Here is a 14,015-nt window from a genome sequence, read left to right as displayed (position 1 = left end):
TCCATAAAAAACTTAAACGTGCTCGCTCCGGTCTGTATCTGATCTATATGATCCATGTGGTGAGCGTTGTTAATCTCATCACGGCGCTCCGCGCAGAAACCACTCTCTTGTGCGCCGCGTGTAGTTTGAATTCTCCATTGTAATCAAGGGCTGAATCTGAAATCGCCCCCATAACCTCAAATAGGGCATTATTTGGAGGGGACAGCACTTTGTAGTGGTGTCCGAAACCATAGTGGACATTATTGAGTGCACTCATTCTATCCCACATCGATGTACACACAACGGTTGTCCGACTTCATGCACTCGTTTTCATTCAGTCCTTCAAATAAAGTGATAAAGTAGGGAATAGTGAATGAGGGTATAGGGGGTGATTTCGGATTCAGCCATAGGCTGTAATGCGATCTCAGCTGTGCTCTGACTGCTCTCACTAGTACAGTGCAACAGTGAAATGGGTCCCCTCTCAAACAATAGGTGCATTTACATGGAGCACTGTAATCGGTTTAGAAGTCCAATCCGAATGAAAATGCTCCATATAAACACCTCAATCGGAATAAAAATGGCCAAACCGAATGAAATTGTAATCGGTTTAAGAGGGGTGGGATAAACCTTTCCATGAACCGATCAAACGAAAAATTCCACCATGTAAACGACCTGATCCGATTACTTTGAGTGTACGTCTTTCTGTGACGTGATATATAGCGCGCACGCGCCCCCACAACTGAAGAACGCACGCCGCGCTCACACCAGGCTAATGTTGACAAGAGAGGAAAGTTCATTTTTCTGAGGTATTAAACTTTTTATTTCGTAACAGGCTATGAACATGATGTTGGAATAATGACACAGATCTCATCTTGACAGCGTTTGTCCTAGGCCCAACTGCGCCTGACAGAATAATACATTTTTCTGAGGTGATTCTAACACTTTACAACAAATAATGAATAGCTTTTATAAAACTGTATATGTCCTGGTGGCCGTTGAGAGTTGCCATTGCAATGGGGAACATTCAAGCTGCTGGAGAGGACGTGTCGATATTTTGTTTCTCGTAAGTTTGATATAAAAAAAAAAGTTAAACAACTGCTTCAAATTGGTTAAGTAACATTACCCACAGTCTACTTTAATTACTTTTGTTAATATTTATACCTCTGTGATTATGGTATCTTTCCTTAAAGGGGTGGTAAAACACATTATTTTGAAGGCTTGATTGTGTTTGTGGGGTGCACTGTAACGTGTTCATGCTTCGTTTTAAAAAAAATTGCATTATTTTTCATATATTTGACCTTTATTCTACACTGCTCTGCCCCTCCTTGTAAAACGGTCTGATGCTTTCCGGGTTGTATGAAGCCAGTCCCTCAAAAATACGCGATGGGCTCAGATTGGTTAGCTGGCCCAGTGTGTTGTGATTCGCTAACCGCAGTGCACGTTTATCGGAAACGTCACGCCCCTTACCTGGAGGCTGTGCTTTGGTCAGTATTAGAAACAATGGCGTCAATAAAAACATACCAATCTGAGCCCGAAGCAGACCCAGAACATTTTAGTGAAGATGATCGAGCAGAACCTGTTCAACCTGTTCATTCCTCAAGAGTAAAGACTGCGGATCTATAGTGATCGCTACTGAATGGCACTGTTACTTTTGTATTTTTAGAACGATTATAGCCAAATATCTGTCGCAAGAACTATTAACCCAAAACGAACACTAAACACTGGCTTTACTAGTAAGTTAGCCAAATCACACACATAACCATGTTTAGCATGCCTGTAGATAAACAATACATAAAAGCTCTAATCAAAGAATCATTTACACTAATGCCAAGTTCGCTGTTGAGATTTTAACGTTAGTGTTTGTACCGTTAGGTGTGCGTCGGATAACGTTAAGTATGAATGAGCATTTAACAGACTGGTTTGCAGAATAGCGTTGTCATCTGTTTACTTCCTTGCTACAACCTATTACAGGAAAACACATCGATGAAAAATAAATCAGACTTACAGGTTGTGGCCCGTAAACAGCTTCTGTTTGTAAATCCAGCTTTCAGGACAAGCCGTTGTGCATATCCTGCATTGAACTCGCGAAGATTGTGGAAGTTTTCCTCCATGAGATGTGCTGCGGGAGCCCCGCACGCGCCTGTTCCCTTCTGTCTCATACACACGTGCATATAACATGTTGTATGTTAAACGCTCTGCAACGCATGCAATAATTTGGGTGCATTTTAAAGTTAATTTTGTGTTTTTCAAAATAAAGGAATTTAATTAATTTTGAGTCCGCATTCATCATTCACAGCTGTTGAAATAGCCATTGTATAGGACATAAATTAGTTTAAACTACTGCATGTCCGCCCACAGAAAAATAAATAAATATAAAAATTACCAACACAGAACTATTGATCCACGATACTAACGTTACGAATCTGATGCGGCAGACAAACTGTGTGCGCATGTCACAAAATGATTCCGACAGAAAGTCAGCACAGATCGGTTTACGTCTCATGTAAACAGTCCACCGAATCTTTCAATCTGAATGATTTTAATCGGAATGACAAAAAAGTGTGCATGTAAACGTGGCTAATGACGCGCTGCGCCGTGTTCCGAACGTTGTTTAAGCGCCATATACCTGTATTGCGGACTCATCAAAATTCATATCATAACAAAAATAAATACCGGTAGTCGGTATGACCCGGTATACCGCCCAGCACTAATATATAGTGTGCAGCAGAAATATGTGAACAGCATTTAGTGTGTAATGATGTACATACTATCATGTTTTATTTCCTCAAATAAATATGATACACAAAAACCACAAGCAATTTCAACTGGTTCCACTATATAATAAAGTGAGCTGGCATCTGCCTCAAAGCTTTAAGTTAACAATACATACTGTACCTGTCAAAAGTTTGGAAACATTACCATTTTTGTATGTTTATGAAAAAAGTATCTTATGCTCACCAAGGCAACATTTATTTAATCAAAAATACAGTAAAAACAGTAATATTGCAAAGTATAATTACACATTTAAATAACTGTTTTCCATTTTAATATATTTTTAAATGTAATTTATTCCTGTGTCATTTCTCATCCTACAGAATTCATTCTAATAACATTAGAATATTAGATAATAAACATTCTAATGATTTGCTGCTTAAGAAACATTTATTATTGTTGTTATTATTATTAACAATGTTGAAAACAGTGGTGCTGCTTAACATTTTTTGGGAAATGGTGTTCCTTTTTTCAGGATTCTTTGATGAATAGAAAGTTCAATAAACAGCATTTATTAAATTTTTTAAAGCATTTATTAAATTGAAATAAATGTCTTCACTGTCACTTTTGATCAATTTAATGGATCATGGATGAATAGAAGTATTATTTTCTCTTTTCTTCAGCTTTGTCATCACAGGAAAAAAATAAAATGTTATACTTATTAAAATAGAAAAAATATTTTGAATTGTAATAATATTTCACAGTTTTACTGTTTTTACAGTATTTTGATTAAATAAATGCAGCCTTGGTGGAGCAAGCATAAGAGACTTCTTTCAAAAACATTAAAAAAAAAAATATTTCCAAACTTTTGACATTTTGTAAACAGAAAGAAAAGAAATCCAAACAATAACAACAATAATAATAATAATAATAATAATAATAATAATAACACCAGGTGCTTTAAATGTCAGAATATATCATGTTTATAATACACTGTGTCAGTTTGTCAGCACAGCCTTTCAGATTATATATAAAAACAATTTAATTTAACGATCAATTGATTACTCCAGAAATACTGCTGAGTAGAGAAAAGTTCCATTATGAATAGGGTTCTGTTTGGACTAACCTGCATAGATGCCACAGCACAGCATTTTGTCACATACACCTGTTTAGAGACGTTACTGAGAATTGTTTTAATATGCCAGCTCAAGAGGGAGACTGAGTCTTTGTCTCTTTTTGTAAATGTGCATATTTTCTGGTTGATCCAGGAAGTGATACAACAGTCACCACTTCTGTCTTCTGGGTTCCAATTCACTGTTCCCTCTCACAGTCTCACATCCCTTTACAATTGATTGTTTCAAAGGCATAATGTTTAAGTGACTTGGCAAACATCCATTCTGTCATTCTTTTACATTTTCTGAATAAAATATGATAATCATACATATGATACAGTGCCTTGCAAAATTATTCATATCCCTTTATTTTTTCACATTTTGTTATGTTGCAGACTTATGCTAAACTGCTCAAATAGCGGACCACGAGGCAAAATGACAACTGTAGCACCATTTTACAGTTTCTAAAAAAAAGTGTTAAAAAACTACAGTAGGATGTAGCAAGAAATGCAGTGAATAAAATAGCGCTGATTAGTTATTTTTGCGGCTGACCTTATTGCATAAGCATTTGTAGGAGTTTCCCTTTCCCTGTATGGGAGGAGAGTATTTAAATTAATCATGCAAGGTGATTTACTAATGTCACCGCTGGTTGCAGCAGAGATGAAGCAAGACTGAAATAGAACTGAGGAGCTAGTTAACAAGACACGCTAACAATCAATTAGAAACCATACAAGTAAACAGGGAGAAAATGGAGGAGAACTGAACTAATTAACAGACTAGAAGATGAACAAAGAAACTGAAACATGAACAGAACCGTGAAAACTAAGGTTTGCGCTCATCAATTTACCGGTATTTGCGCCATTATTTACCGCCCAAAAAAAGCATGTCTTAAACCAGACGCTAATTTGTGTTGCTCTTGGTAGATTGCATTGGTCATTATGGAAATTATCCGGCTACGTCTGTGTTCTTTAATTTGCAAGTCGTCAGAAGATCACACGCAGAACTTTCCACTTCCACCTGCGCTTTTTTGGAATTGCGATCTCATTCTAATTTGCCCTGTTTGGAAAATCTGGCCCTAAGTACGGTATATGTTTAGCACAGATATTTTTTCACTCGCCTTGAACACTGACTGAGTGCTTGAGAAATTTTCGCTCTCCGCCAAGGGCACTATTTCAATTTATCTCAATGGATGTGCAGAGTATGAGATGTACAGTAAACTCTCCCCGACATTGGCCCAAGAGCGGAACATCGACCTCATTACCTATAACATCTAAGAAGTATCGGCCAGGCATAGGCAGATAATGCAGTCAGTCAGTGCTCTATTTCCCAGCTCCGTTACGTCGGCTTTGGGTCGGCCCACAACCGGAAGCCAATGCCGCGCTTATCTTTTTGCGCAAGTTATTCATCTCTTTGCAACCCACCAGAGAAAAGGCGACTCCGGCGACATCTGTGGTTTTCAAATAAGTTTTCGCTTGAAGTAAATTAGAAACAAATCCTATTTTGTTAATTCTAAAGGTCACGGTAGCTATTTTTAAAATTACTGTTAACGTCTTAATGTGTTTCAAGCACATGAACACCAATAAGTTACCATTTTTTTTGACGTTATTTTACTTTGATTTCATATTTTTCAGTGTTGAAAGGTGTGGAATAATTGGCAGAAAAAAATTGCAAGTTTGCCTATTCTGTTAAAGTTGCAGTCCGTAACTTTTTTTTGTTCAAAATTTACAATATTTATATAATGATATAACTACGGTACCAACCTTTTTTGGACCGGTCGGGTCACAACTACTCAGGAGTAGCCCACCACCTGCGTGACTCGTCATAGACATAAACAGAGAGAAGCAGCTCCGGCTACAATGTTCTTCCGCAAGACGCATGCAGTAGGGATGCACCGAATGTTCGGCAACCGAACTTATAGAATAAGTGAAAAGACAGAATAAATTTTACCGAACAATGAGGTTTTTGATGATGCGATCAAATATAGCAGCCAGCGAGTGTGAAAGAGGCGCACACGCTTCTAAATGCAGCACATGCAGCCTTGTTTATACTTTCATCTGGCTCCGTGTGGTCTTCCCTTGCTGTTTACATAGCCTGGAAGAGGCAGAATGTAACAGATTGGGGGCTCGTCTGAGATCTGAAACGACATCGGTAAATATACGTTTTTTTTCTTTAATGCTTATCACTAGGTTTTGATTAGCCTAGGCGTTAAAAGCATTAAATATAGTTTTGTTTAGTTGCGTTTGATTTGGAAAACGCTGTATACGGATCCGATACAGTTCATTGAATTGAACACGTTGTTTTGAATCAGTGGGAAGACGCATGTGGATTAGTTAAAGGATTTTTTTTTTTCCTTTCTTTTTTCGTTGTTGGTGCGTGAGAGGAGGAGATTACTTTGTTAATTTGTGCCTGGGCTGTCTTGGAAGTGAGCCAGGTTGAAGAACTGGCGGTGGTCTATTGTTTAGTAAGTGTGGGACAACACTGCACGTTTAAGATTGAGTTTATTGATAACGTTCTAGATAACATAACTATCGGAGCTTTGCGAGTGCCCGTCAAGCGTTTGTTATTTTGCTTTATTATTTTAGTTTATTATTTTTGTGCTTATTGTGATTATTCCTGGGCAGAGGGCACAGTCGTGGAGGCCCGCTTTAACGTCATTTTGTCGGGGGAGTTTAGGCGCCGCTGATATGGTGTAGTAAAAATCTCTGTCCTTGGGGTATGCATGTATTGTTTTTTTGTTTGAGGGCAGTTCCGTTTGTCTCGTCTGGATGTGCAGTGTTGTGGCCACACTTGCATTGTAAAAAATGAGCTCGTTTTTTTTTTTTGTATCTATAAAGATTGTATGCTGTAGAGCTCGTTTCATTTGTATGGCTAGTTTGGAGGATTTTTTTTAGAGGTTTTGAATAGGTTGACAAAGGATCAGTTGCATCAAGTTTGCGAACATTATAACTTTGATTTAGGTCTACCCAGAACAGCGAAATTGGCCCAGATAAAAGTGTCAGTTCAGGCTGAGTTGGTGGTCAGGAATATTCTTTCATCACCTGCATCTCTAATTATGGAGGAGTTAGAGCTAGGAGAAGCAACGTCGACACCTCTTTCGACAATGTCAGTTTTCCAAAATGTCACTTACGTTTAAGCAACAGAAAGTGTTAATAGAAATGCAACAGAAAGCAAGGGAAGTACAGCGGGAAGCTGAACGTCAAGAGCGGGAAGCTGAACATCAAGAGAGAGAAGCTCAACGTGAGGCAGAGCGGAACGAAAGCTGAGCGTCAATTGGAAATGGAAAGAATAAAAAGTGAACGTGATGTGGCTTTAGAACGGCTGAGACTGGTCGCTGAAGGTAGGCTTTCACTTGATGGGGGTGAGGGTACGACTCCTAGGGGGTTTGTGCGTACCCCTGATATATCTAACATGGTTAGGTTGCTTCCGAAGTTTAATGAGAGAGATCCAGATATTTTATTTTCCCTATTTGAGAGTGTGGCTGATGATCGTGTCTGGTCTGATTCTGAGAGAACGTTGTTACTCCAAAGTGTTCTTGTAGGTAGAGCACAAGAAGCTTTTATTGTGTTGCCTGTGCCAGACAGGAAAAACTATGTAAAAGTAAAAGAGGCAGTGCTTCAAATTTACGAATTAGTTCCTGAAGCTTATCGTTTGCGGTTTCGTAGCTGGAGAAAGGGAGACAAACAGACGTATACAGAAGCGAGAGAGCTAAATAGCCACTTTAATCGTTGGTGCTCTGCAGTGGGGGTCGCTACTTTTGAAGAGTTGTGTAACCTGATTGTTTTAGAACAGTTCAGAAACATCCTTCCTTAGCATATCGCTACACACATAGCTGAGCATAAGATGAAAACCACAGCTGAAGCGGCAGTTGTGGCTGACGATTTCATTTTGATACATAAGTATAGTTTAAAGGAAAACAATACAGGTAAGGTTTATCAGGAACAACGTTTTGGACGTTTCAATACAGTTTTGGGCTCTTCTTCGTTAGGGAGAGCGTTTCTGGGGTGATATACCGCCCCCTGTAATGGTTAAGGATATTCCTTCTATTTCAGCTGACAGTGATGTTAGTAGTCCGAATTTTTCTGTCTTTACTGCTTGTGCAGTGACACGGGCTATGAGCCGTGACACTAACGACGATGTTTCGCAGACTAGGGAGTTAAAGTCTGTTGTTTTGCCTAATCTACCTCCTTCTCTCTCCCATAGTGATTTTGTTGCAGCTCAAAATGAGGATGAGACATTAAAAGATCTGTTTGTTAGGGTGTTGCCACCTGAGGAGTTGCGCAATGCAGCAAGTGGTTATTTTGTTCAGGAGGGCTTGTTGATCCGGAAGTGGTCTTCTCACACTGACGAAGGGGTCGAGGACCCAGTGTTTCAAGTGGTAGTGCCATTTAAGTTTAGAGAACTGGTCCTACAGACAGCTCATGGGGATGTAGCTGGGCACTTGGGGGTAAAAAAGACCTATGATCGGCTTATGAAGTACTTCTATTGGCCTCGCCTAAAGGCATGCTTCATTAAGACGTGTCATGTATGCCAGTTAACGGGGAAGCCTAATCAGGTGTTAAAGCCCGCTCCACTTTACCCTGTTCCAGCTATAGGGAAACCATTTGAACATTTGTTAATTGATTGTGTGGGACCATTGCCTTCATCTAAGTTAGGGTGTGTTTACCTGCTGACGGTGATGTGTCAGTCTACCCGATACCCTGCGGCCTATGCTTTGCGTACAATCTCTACTAGATCTGTGGTGAAAGCCCTTTCACAGTTTATTTCCATCTTTGGTATCCCTCACACTATACAGAGTGATAGAGGCTCTAACTTTACGTAACGCATGTTCAGAGAGGTGCTTGAGCAGTTGCGAGTGAAACATCAGCGTAGTAGCGCTTATCACGCCTAGAGCCAAGGTGCTCTGGAGCAATTTCATCAAACATTGAAGTCACTTCTCAGGGGTTATTGTGTCAAGCTTAATAGAGACTGGGAGGAAGGGCTCCCATGGCTAATGTTGGCGGCACGAGAGGTAACCCAGGAGAGCACCAAACTTTGTTTGGGTATTTGTCAGATGAATGGGCATCAGAAATTATGTCTTTGATTGCTTTTCCCTCCTTGGTTTCAGATACACCACCATGCACTCATTTAATTGAGCATTATATTGATGTCGGTGATGCGGAACCAATAAGACAGCGGTTCTATCGGGTGCCACCAGATAAACAGCGACATTTAGAGGCAGAGGTGAAGTACCAGTTAGATAATAGGTTGGCAAAGCCTTCCTATTCAAGTTGGGCTTCACCCTGTATCAGTTTGATGTGTATTTAGCTGGGGGCGCTGTTCCTATTACTGTTTACTCGGATCACAATCTACTTACATTCCTCCACTCGTTAAAGAGTCCTAGTCAGCGCCTTATGCGCTGGGCTTTATTTTTACAGCCATACAATTTACAGATACGGCACATTCGGGGTGTGGACAATGTCCTGGCTGACGCTTTGTCCCATGCCCCAGGTGGGCTGGAGTGAGTGTTTGTTTTGTCCCGTCTTTCTCTGGTCTCCTTAAATTTAGCTTTCCAGGTACCGGGATTTGCTGGAGCCTTTGGTATGGGGGAGGGCGATTGGAGTTGCTGGAGGGTAGAGGGATTGGGGCCTGTGGACAAGTGTTCTTCTGTCCACTTCATGTATATGGGCTGTCAACACTCCTGAACCAAAGTTAAGTGCTCACTTTTAGTTTATGGAAATTATTTTTAATAAATTAAAAATTGCTTGTTATTTTGGTTGTGGTGTGTGTGGGTTTTGAAGGTTTTTACAGAGTCCTTTTAGAGGCCTCTGTTTTAAGGGAGGGGTGGGCTTGCTACGATAGTCGGTGTTGCCGGTGTTACCGGTGTCCAGACTCAACACCGGTTACATCACTTGCCCACCGTGGCACCGCCCACCGTCTTTTTGATTTTTTTATAGTAATAAAATAATTTAGTTCATTTAGAGAACAGACAATACAAATAAAAACTGAACGTATCTGCTTAATAAAGCAGAATCCGACCGTGAGTCTCGGCAGCGGCAGGAGTCATTCATTCATTTAGCCAGCAGCCATATCACCCTGTAGCCAGAGACTGGTTTCCCACTGAAGCTAAGCAGGGCTGAGCCTGGTTAGTACCTGGATGGGAGACCAAATTGGGAAAACTAGGTAGCTGCTGGTAGAGGTGTTAGTGAGGCCAAGAGGGGGTGCTCACCCTGTGGTCTGTGTGGGTCCTAATGCCCCAGTATAGTGATGGGGACGCTATACTGTAATAAGCACCGTCCTTCGGATGAGACGTTAAACCGAGGTCTTGACTCTCTGTGGTCATTAAACATCCCAGGATGTCCTTCGATAAAGAGTAGGGGTGTAACCCCGGCATCCTGGCCAAAAAAATGTGCCCATTGGCCCCTGTCCATCATCGCCTCCTAATCATCCCCATATATATATACGATTGGTATCATCCCTCAGTCTCCTCTCCACCAATCAGCTGGTGTGTGGTGAGCGTACTGGCGCAATATGGCTGCCGTCGCATCATCCAGGTGGATGCTGCACATTGGTGGTGGTTGAGGAGATTCCCCCCTTCTATGTAAAAGCGCTTTGAGTGAGTGCCTAGAAAAGCGCTATATAAATGTAATTAATTAATATTATTATTATTATTATCAGATTTAAGAGTGAGGAGCTGACTGAGATGATCGCGGAAGATTTGGTTTCAAAGCGAAACGTAAAAGCGCCTATTTAAGGGAGTTTGTCATTTGTTTTGTTGTTGTGTTTATCATTAAAAATAATAGGCTAATGAACCCACAATTCAAGCAACGCGCAGCCGAATTGGCGCTAATTCAAAACCGAAAGTAAAATGAGCACGGCCGCACAGAGCGCGCATTGTTTATTTTCGCCTGGCTCCGCAGTGCAAGCCTCCGCGCTACGCTGACTGCGCTCATTTATTTTTGCCGCGCGCACCCTCGCGCTCGTGCGGGCGCGTCGTGTATAAACAAGGCTTTACGGACGAACTGTTATTCATTCATGGCGTGCATCTCAATCATAGACTGATCAATGCTTGATCAGTGCCCTGACTACTGAACTAGGGAACTGATTGAGATGCACCCATGGCCTCACAGAGCGCGCATTTACAGACGAGCTGTCATTCACGGTGTGTGCGCACTGGCGCGTTTTCAGTTCAAAGCGGTCGTGTGCATGTTACTTTCGGTTAGATAGAATTAGTGATTTAAAAGCCTCCGCCGGTGATACCGGTATTACCGGTGTTGTCACACATCAATTAACCGGTGGGAAAATTTCCTCACCGTCACATCCCTAGGGAGAGCCTACAAAATCATAAATAAGCCCTTTTATTGAAAATAAAGATCCATGTTTAATAAAATGTTCATAAAACTAAATGAAAATGTTTAGTGAAATTAGGAAATATTTAAAGCTACACTGTGTAACTTTTTTTGTTTATTCTTAGCTAAAAACACTTAGTTCTTTCAAAAATATATGTGCTCATTAATGTATATTTACTTCTTTCAAGTAATAAAGTATTCTCATAAGTTTATAATATGCCAATGAAAATACATACGGTAATGGGTTTGAATGCGGGTCGCCATGTTGCCCCTCCATCTTGAAAGTACATCAGCCAAAGAGGGACATACCCGTGAATTCAAGCTTCGCCTTTCGCGTTTTAACACTCGATGGCACCGTGTCGAATGTGGACGAGGTCGAACTGGAAGCCATATTAATCTTGGACTAAATCGGCCACCGTAGGAGTTAAAACGAAATCGGAATTGAGAGGAAGAGAAACTAATATTCACTGGATGGTAGGGATGAAACGATTACCGGTTTCACGATAAACCACGATAAAATTTAGTGACGGTTAGTAATATCGTATAAAATTTTATTATCATTAAAACCGCGTGTGATTATCACGGTTGTGAAAACTCGCGGTAAATCTTGTCCAGTCAGCGTCAGTCTGGCGCACCGCTGTTTTCTGAATGAGGAGAAATGGCAGAAAGCAGTGACAGCACTCGGGGGATTGTTCTGCCTTCTAAAAGGACCAAATCTGAGGCGTGGTCATATTTTGGCTTTTACAAAAGTCCTGAGGGAAACTTAATCTAAGATGGTCACCCTGTCTGCAGAACATGCCAGAAGAAAGTCACTGTAATAGGGAAAACACTTCAAAACTACGAACGCAAGGCAAGTGGACTTTGACCTCAATACCAAACCTACGTCTGGGAAATAATAACGTGAAGCGAACGAACAAATTCAGACAAGACTAGGGTGACATTTAAGGGATAATAATCAGGGTTTGACATTAACAACCGCCATTTGCGAGTGTAACGTTATTTCGGCTGCACACTAGTCACTCTGGCTGTTGAACTTGTAATAGTCTTCTCAAAAGCCATCTGTTATAATCGCGTTGCGCATTATAAGCACTTACACGTGCTTCTATTGAGTTTATGAATGCAATATCTCATAATCAGAGGCGTTCAGATTAGCGGAGTTTTGTTCAGAGCGCGCGCCGCTCTCACGCTGAAATCTGCACTCAAAGCAGAGATAAACGTGTGCTGTACGCAGGAGATTCATTCATACAGTGGATGACTGTTTTTGTTCTATTTCAGCAGCGAAAATGGTTTAAAAAAACACAGCAGAACCACAGCGCATCTGATATGACTGGCATAACGCAGGCGAATTTAGGGACCGTCTGTAAAGTTACATACAACATTGGTAACGTTATACACGTTTCAAACTTCAATAGCATGAGAATGACAGTCATAAAAAGACTGTAAAGTGTTCATCTAGGTATCAGGTATGATGCACACATTTTCATATTTAATAAAATAAACTGTCAAATCATATGGAAATATGGATATGCATTATTTCACTAGGATACTGTTTGGGCTCTAACACAAAATAAGCTAGATTTAAATGTGTCTGATAGAACACTGATGAGAATATTGCTTGGGAATATATTTACAGTGATAATATTAGAGATTATATTTACGACAAATTATTATTATTTATGTGTTATGCGTTGCTAATGATGACGGCCATTAAGGAAGGAAATCCCACCGAATCTAGCTTAAAAAAGTGTTTAGAGCTGCTTTAGTTATTTGTTGTTTGTTGAATTTCAAATATAAAACTTGTTGAAATGTTTTAAGTGTGTGCATCTGTTCTTTTTGAACACTTTCATTTCGTTTGAACAAAACCGTGATAATATTGATAACCGTGATAATTTGGGTCACTATAATCGTGATGTTAAATTTCCATACCGTTTCATCCCTACTGGATGGTCATATACCCTTTAACCGCTAGATGGGGGAAAATATCACACAGTGTAGCTTTAAGAGATCGTTAATTTAACGTTAATTGTATACATGTGTACTAGGCATGTGCCGTATCAAATTTTCATGTTGCGATTAATTGCTGAAGCTTTTATCACGGTATACGGTATTATCACGATATTGAAATAAGTTGCAAAAAAAGTGTTGTCATACTATGACAGGTTAAATCACTTTCTTATAACAAAAGAACAAAACATTTAAATACAATAAAGCAATACACAAAAATGTATAAAGTAAACAAATATTTAAAACAGATTAAAGTGCAAAAGAATTATAAAGAACAATAGGTATGCTGAAATGTACATTTAACTAAGATTTTTAATTTGTTTGTTAATGAAGGAACTAATGTTAAATACTGGAGCCTTGTAAAGTGTGTGATTGAACAAGAGTCAGAACATATTCAAACAATATCTAGGGCATGTAATTTAGTCCAGATTAAAATATAAAATGCAAGTTTGAAAATGAATAGCCATAAGTCTTTAAGTATTATGTATTAGGTTATGTGATTACTGGGGAAACGGCTGCATTTCTGCTGTTCCGTCAGCGCCCTCTGCTGTCGAAGAATGAATGTGCACTTCAGCGTATCTCCTCATTCCGCCATGTGCTCGGCTCATGCACGGTCTATTTACATCAGTGCATGTTCCTCTTTAACGTGTTTTTCATTTTAAACGGTTGATGGGTAAAGTATTCTTAAAATTCATTCAAAAAATCTGAATCATTCGTAATAAATAATTATTCACGGTATTTTGAAGTGCCCACGATAACAATATTGTGCATGTTCATTATTGCGGTATATCGTATTACCGTTTATTTATTTTATTTTATTTTATTTACCGGCACATGTCTAATGTGTACATACATCTTGTTCTCATGTCACGTAATAATATCA

General features: G+C 39.8%; 1 protein-coding gene across 10 annotated transcripts in view; it reads right to left on the bottom strand.

Annotated features, from left to right (window-relative positions):
- def8 (differentially expressed in FDCP 8 homolog) overlaps positions 1 to 14,015 on the bottom strand; it is a 157,066-nt gene that overhangs the window by 102,207 nt on the left and 40,844 nt on the right. The window contains exon 1 of one of the 10 annotated variants that reach the window (XM_079824901.1): positions 3,818 to 3,860. The exons of the other annotated variants lie outside the window; for them this stretch is intronic. Coding sequence (XP_079681027.1) covers positions 3,818 to 3,842 — 25 coding nt within the window. The 5' untranslated portion in view covers positions 3,843 to 3,860. Of the gene's footprint in view, positions 1 to 3,817; positions 3,861 to 14,015 lie in introns of those variants that run through there. 10 annotated transcript variants of the gene reach the window in all.

This window comes from Gobio gobio (genome assembly GCF_949357685.1).
Source record: "Gobio gobio genome assembly, chromosome: 9".
Classification (NCBI taxonomy): domain Eukaryota; kingdom Metazoa; phylum Chordata; class Actinopteri; order Cypriniformes; family Gobionidae; genus Gobio; species Gobio gobio.
This window is presented reverse-complemented; position numbering and strand designations above follow the sequence as displayed.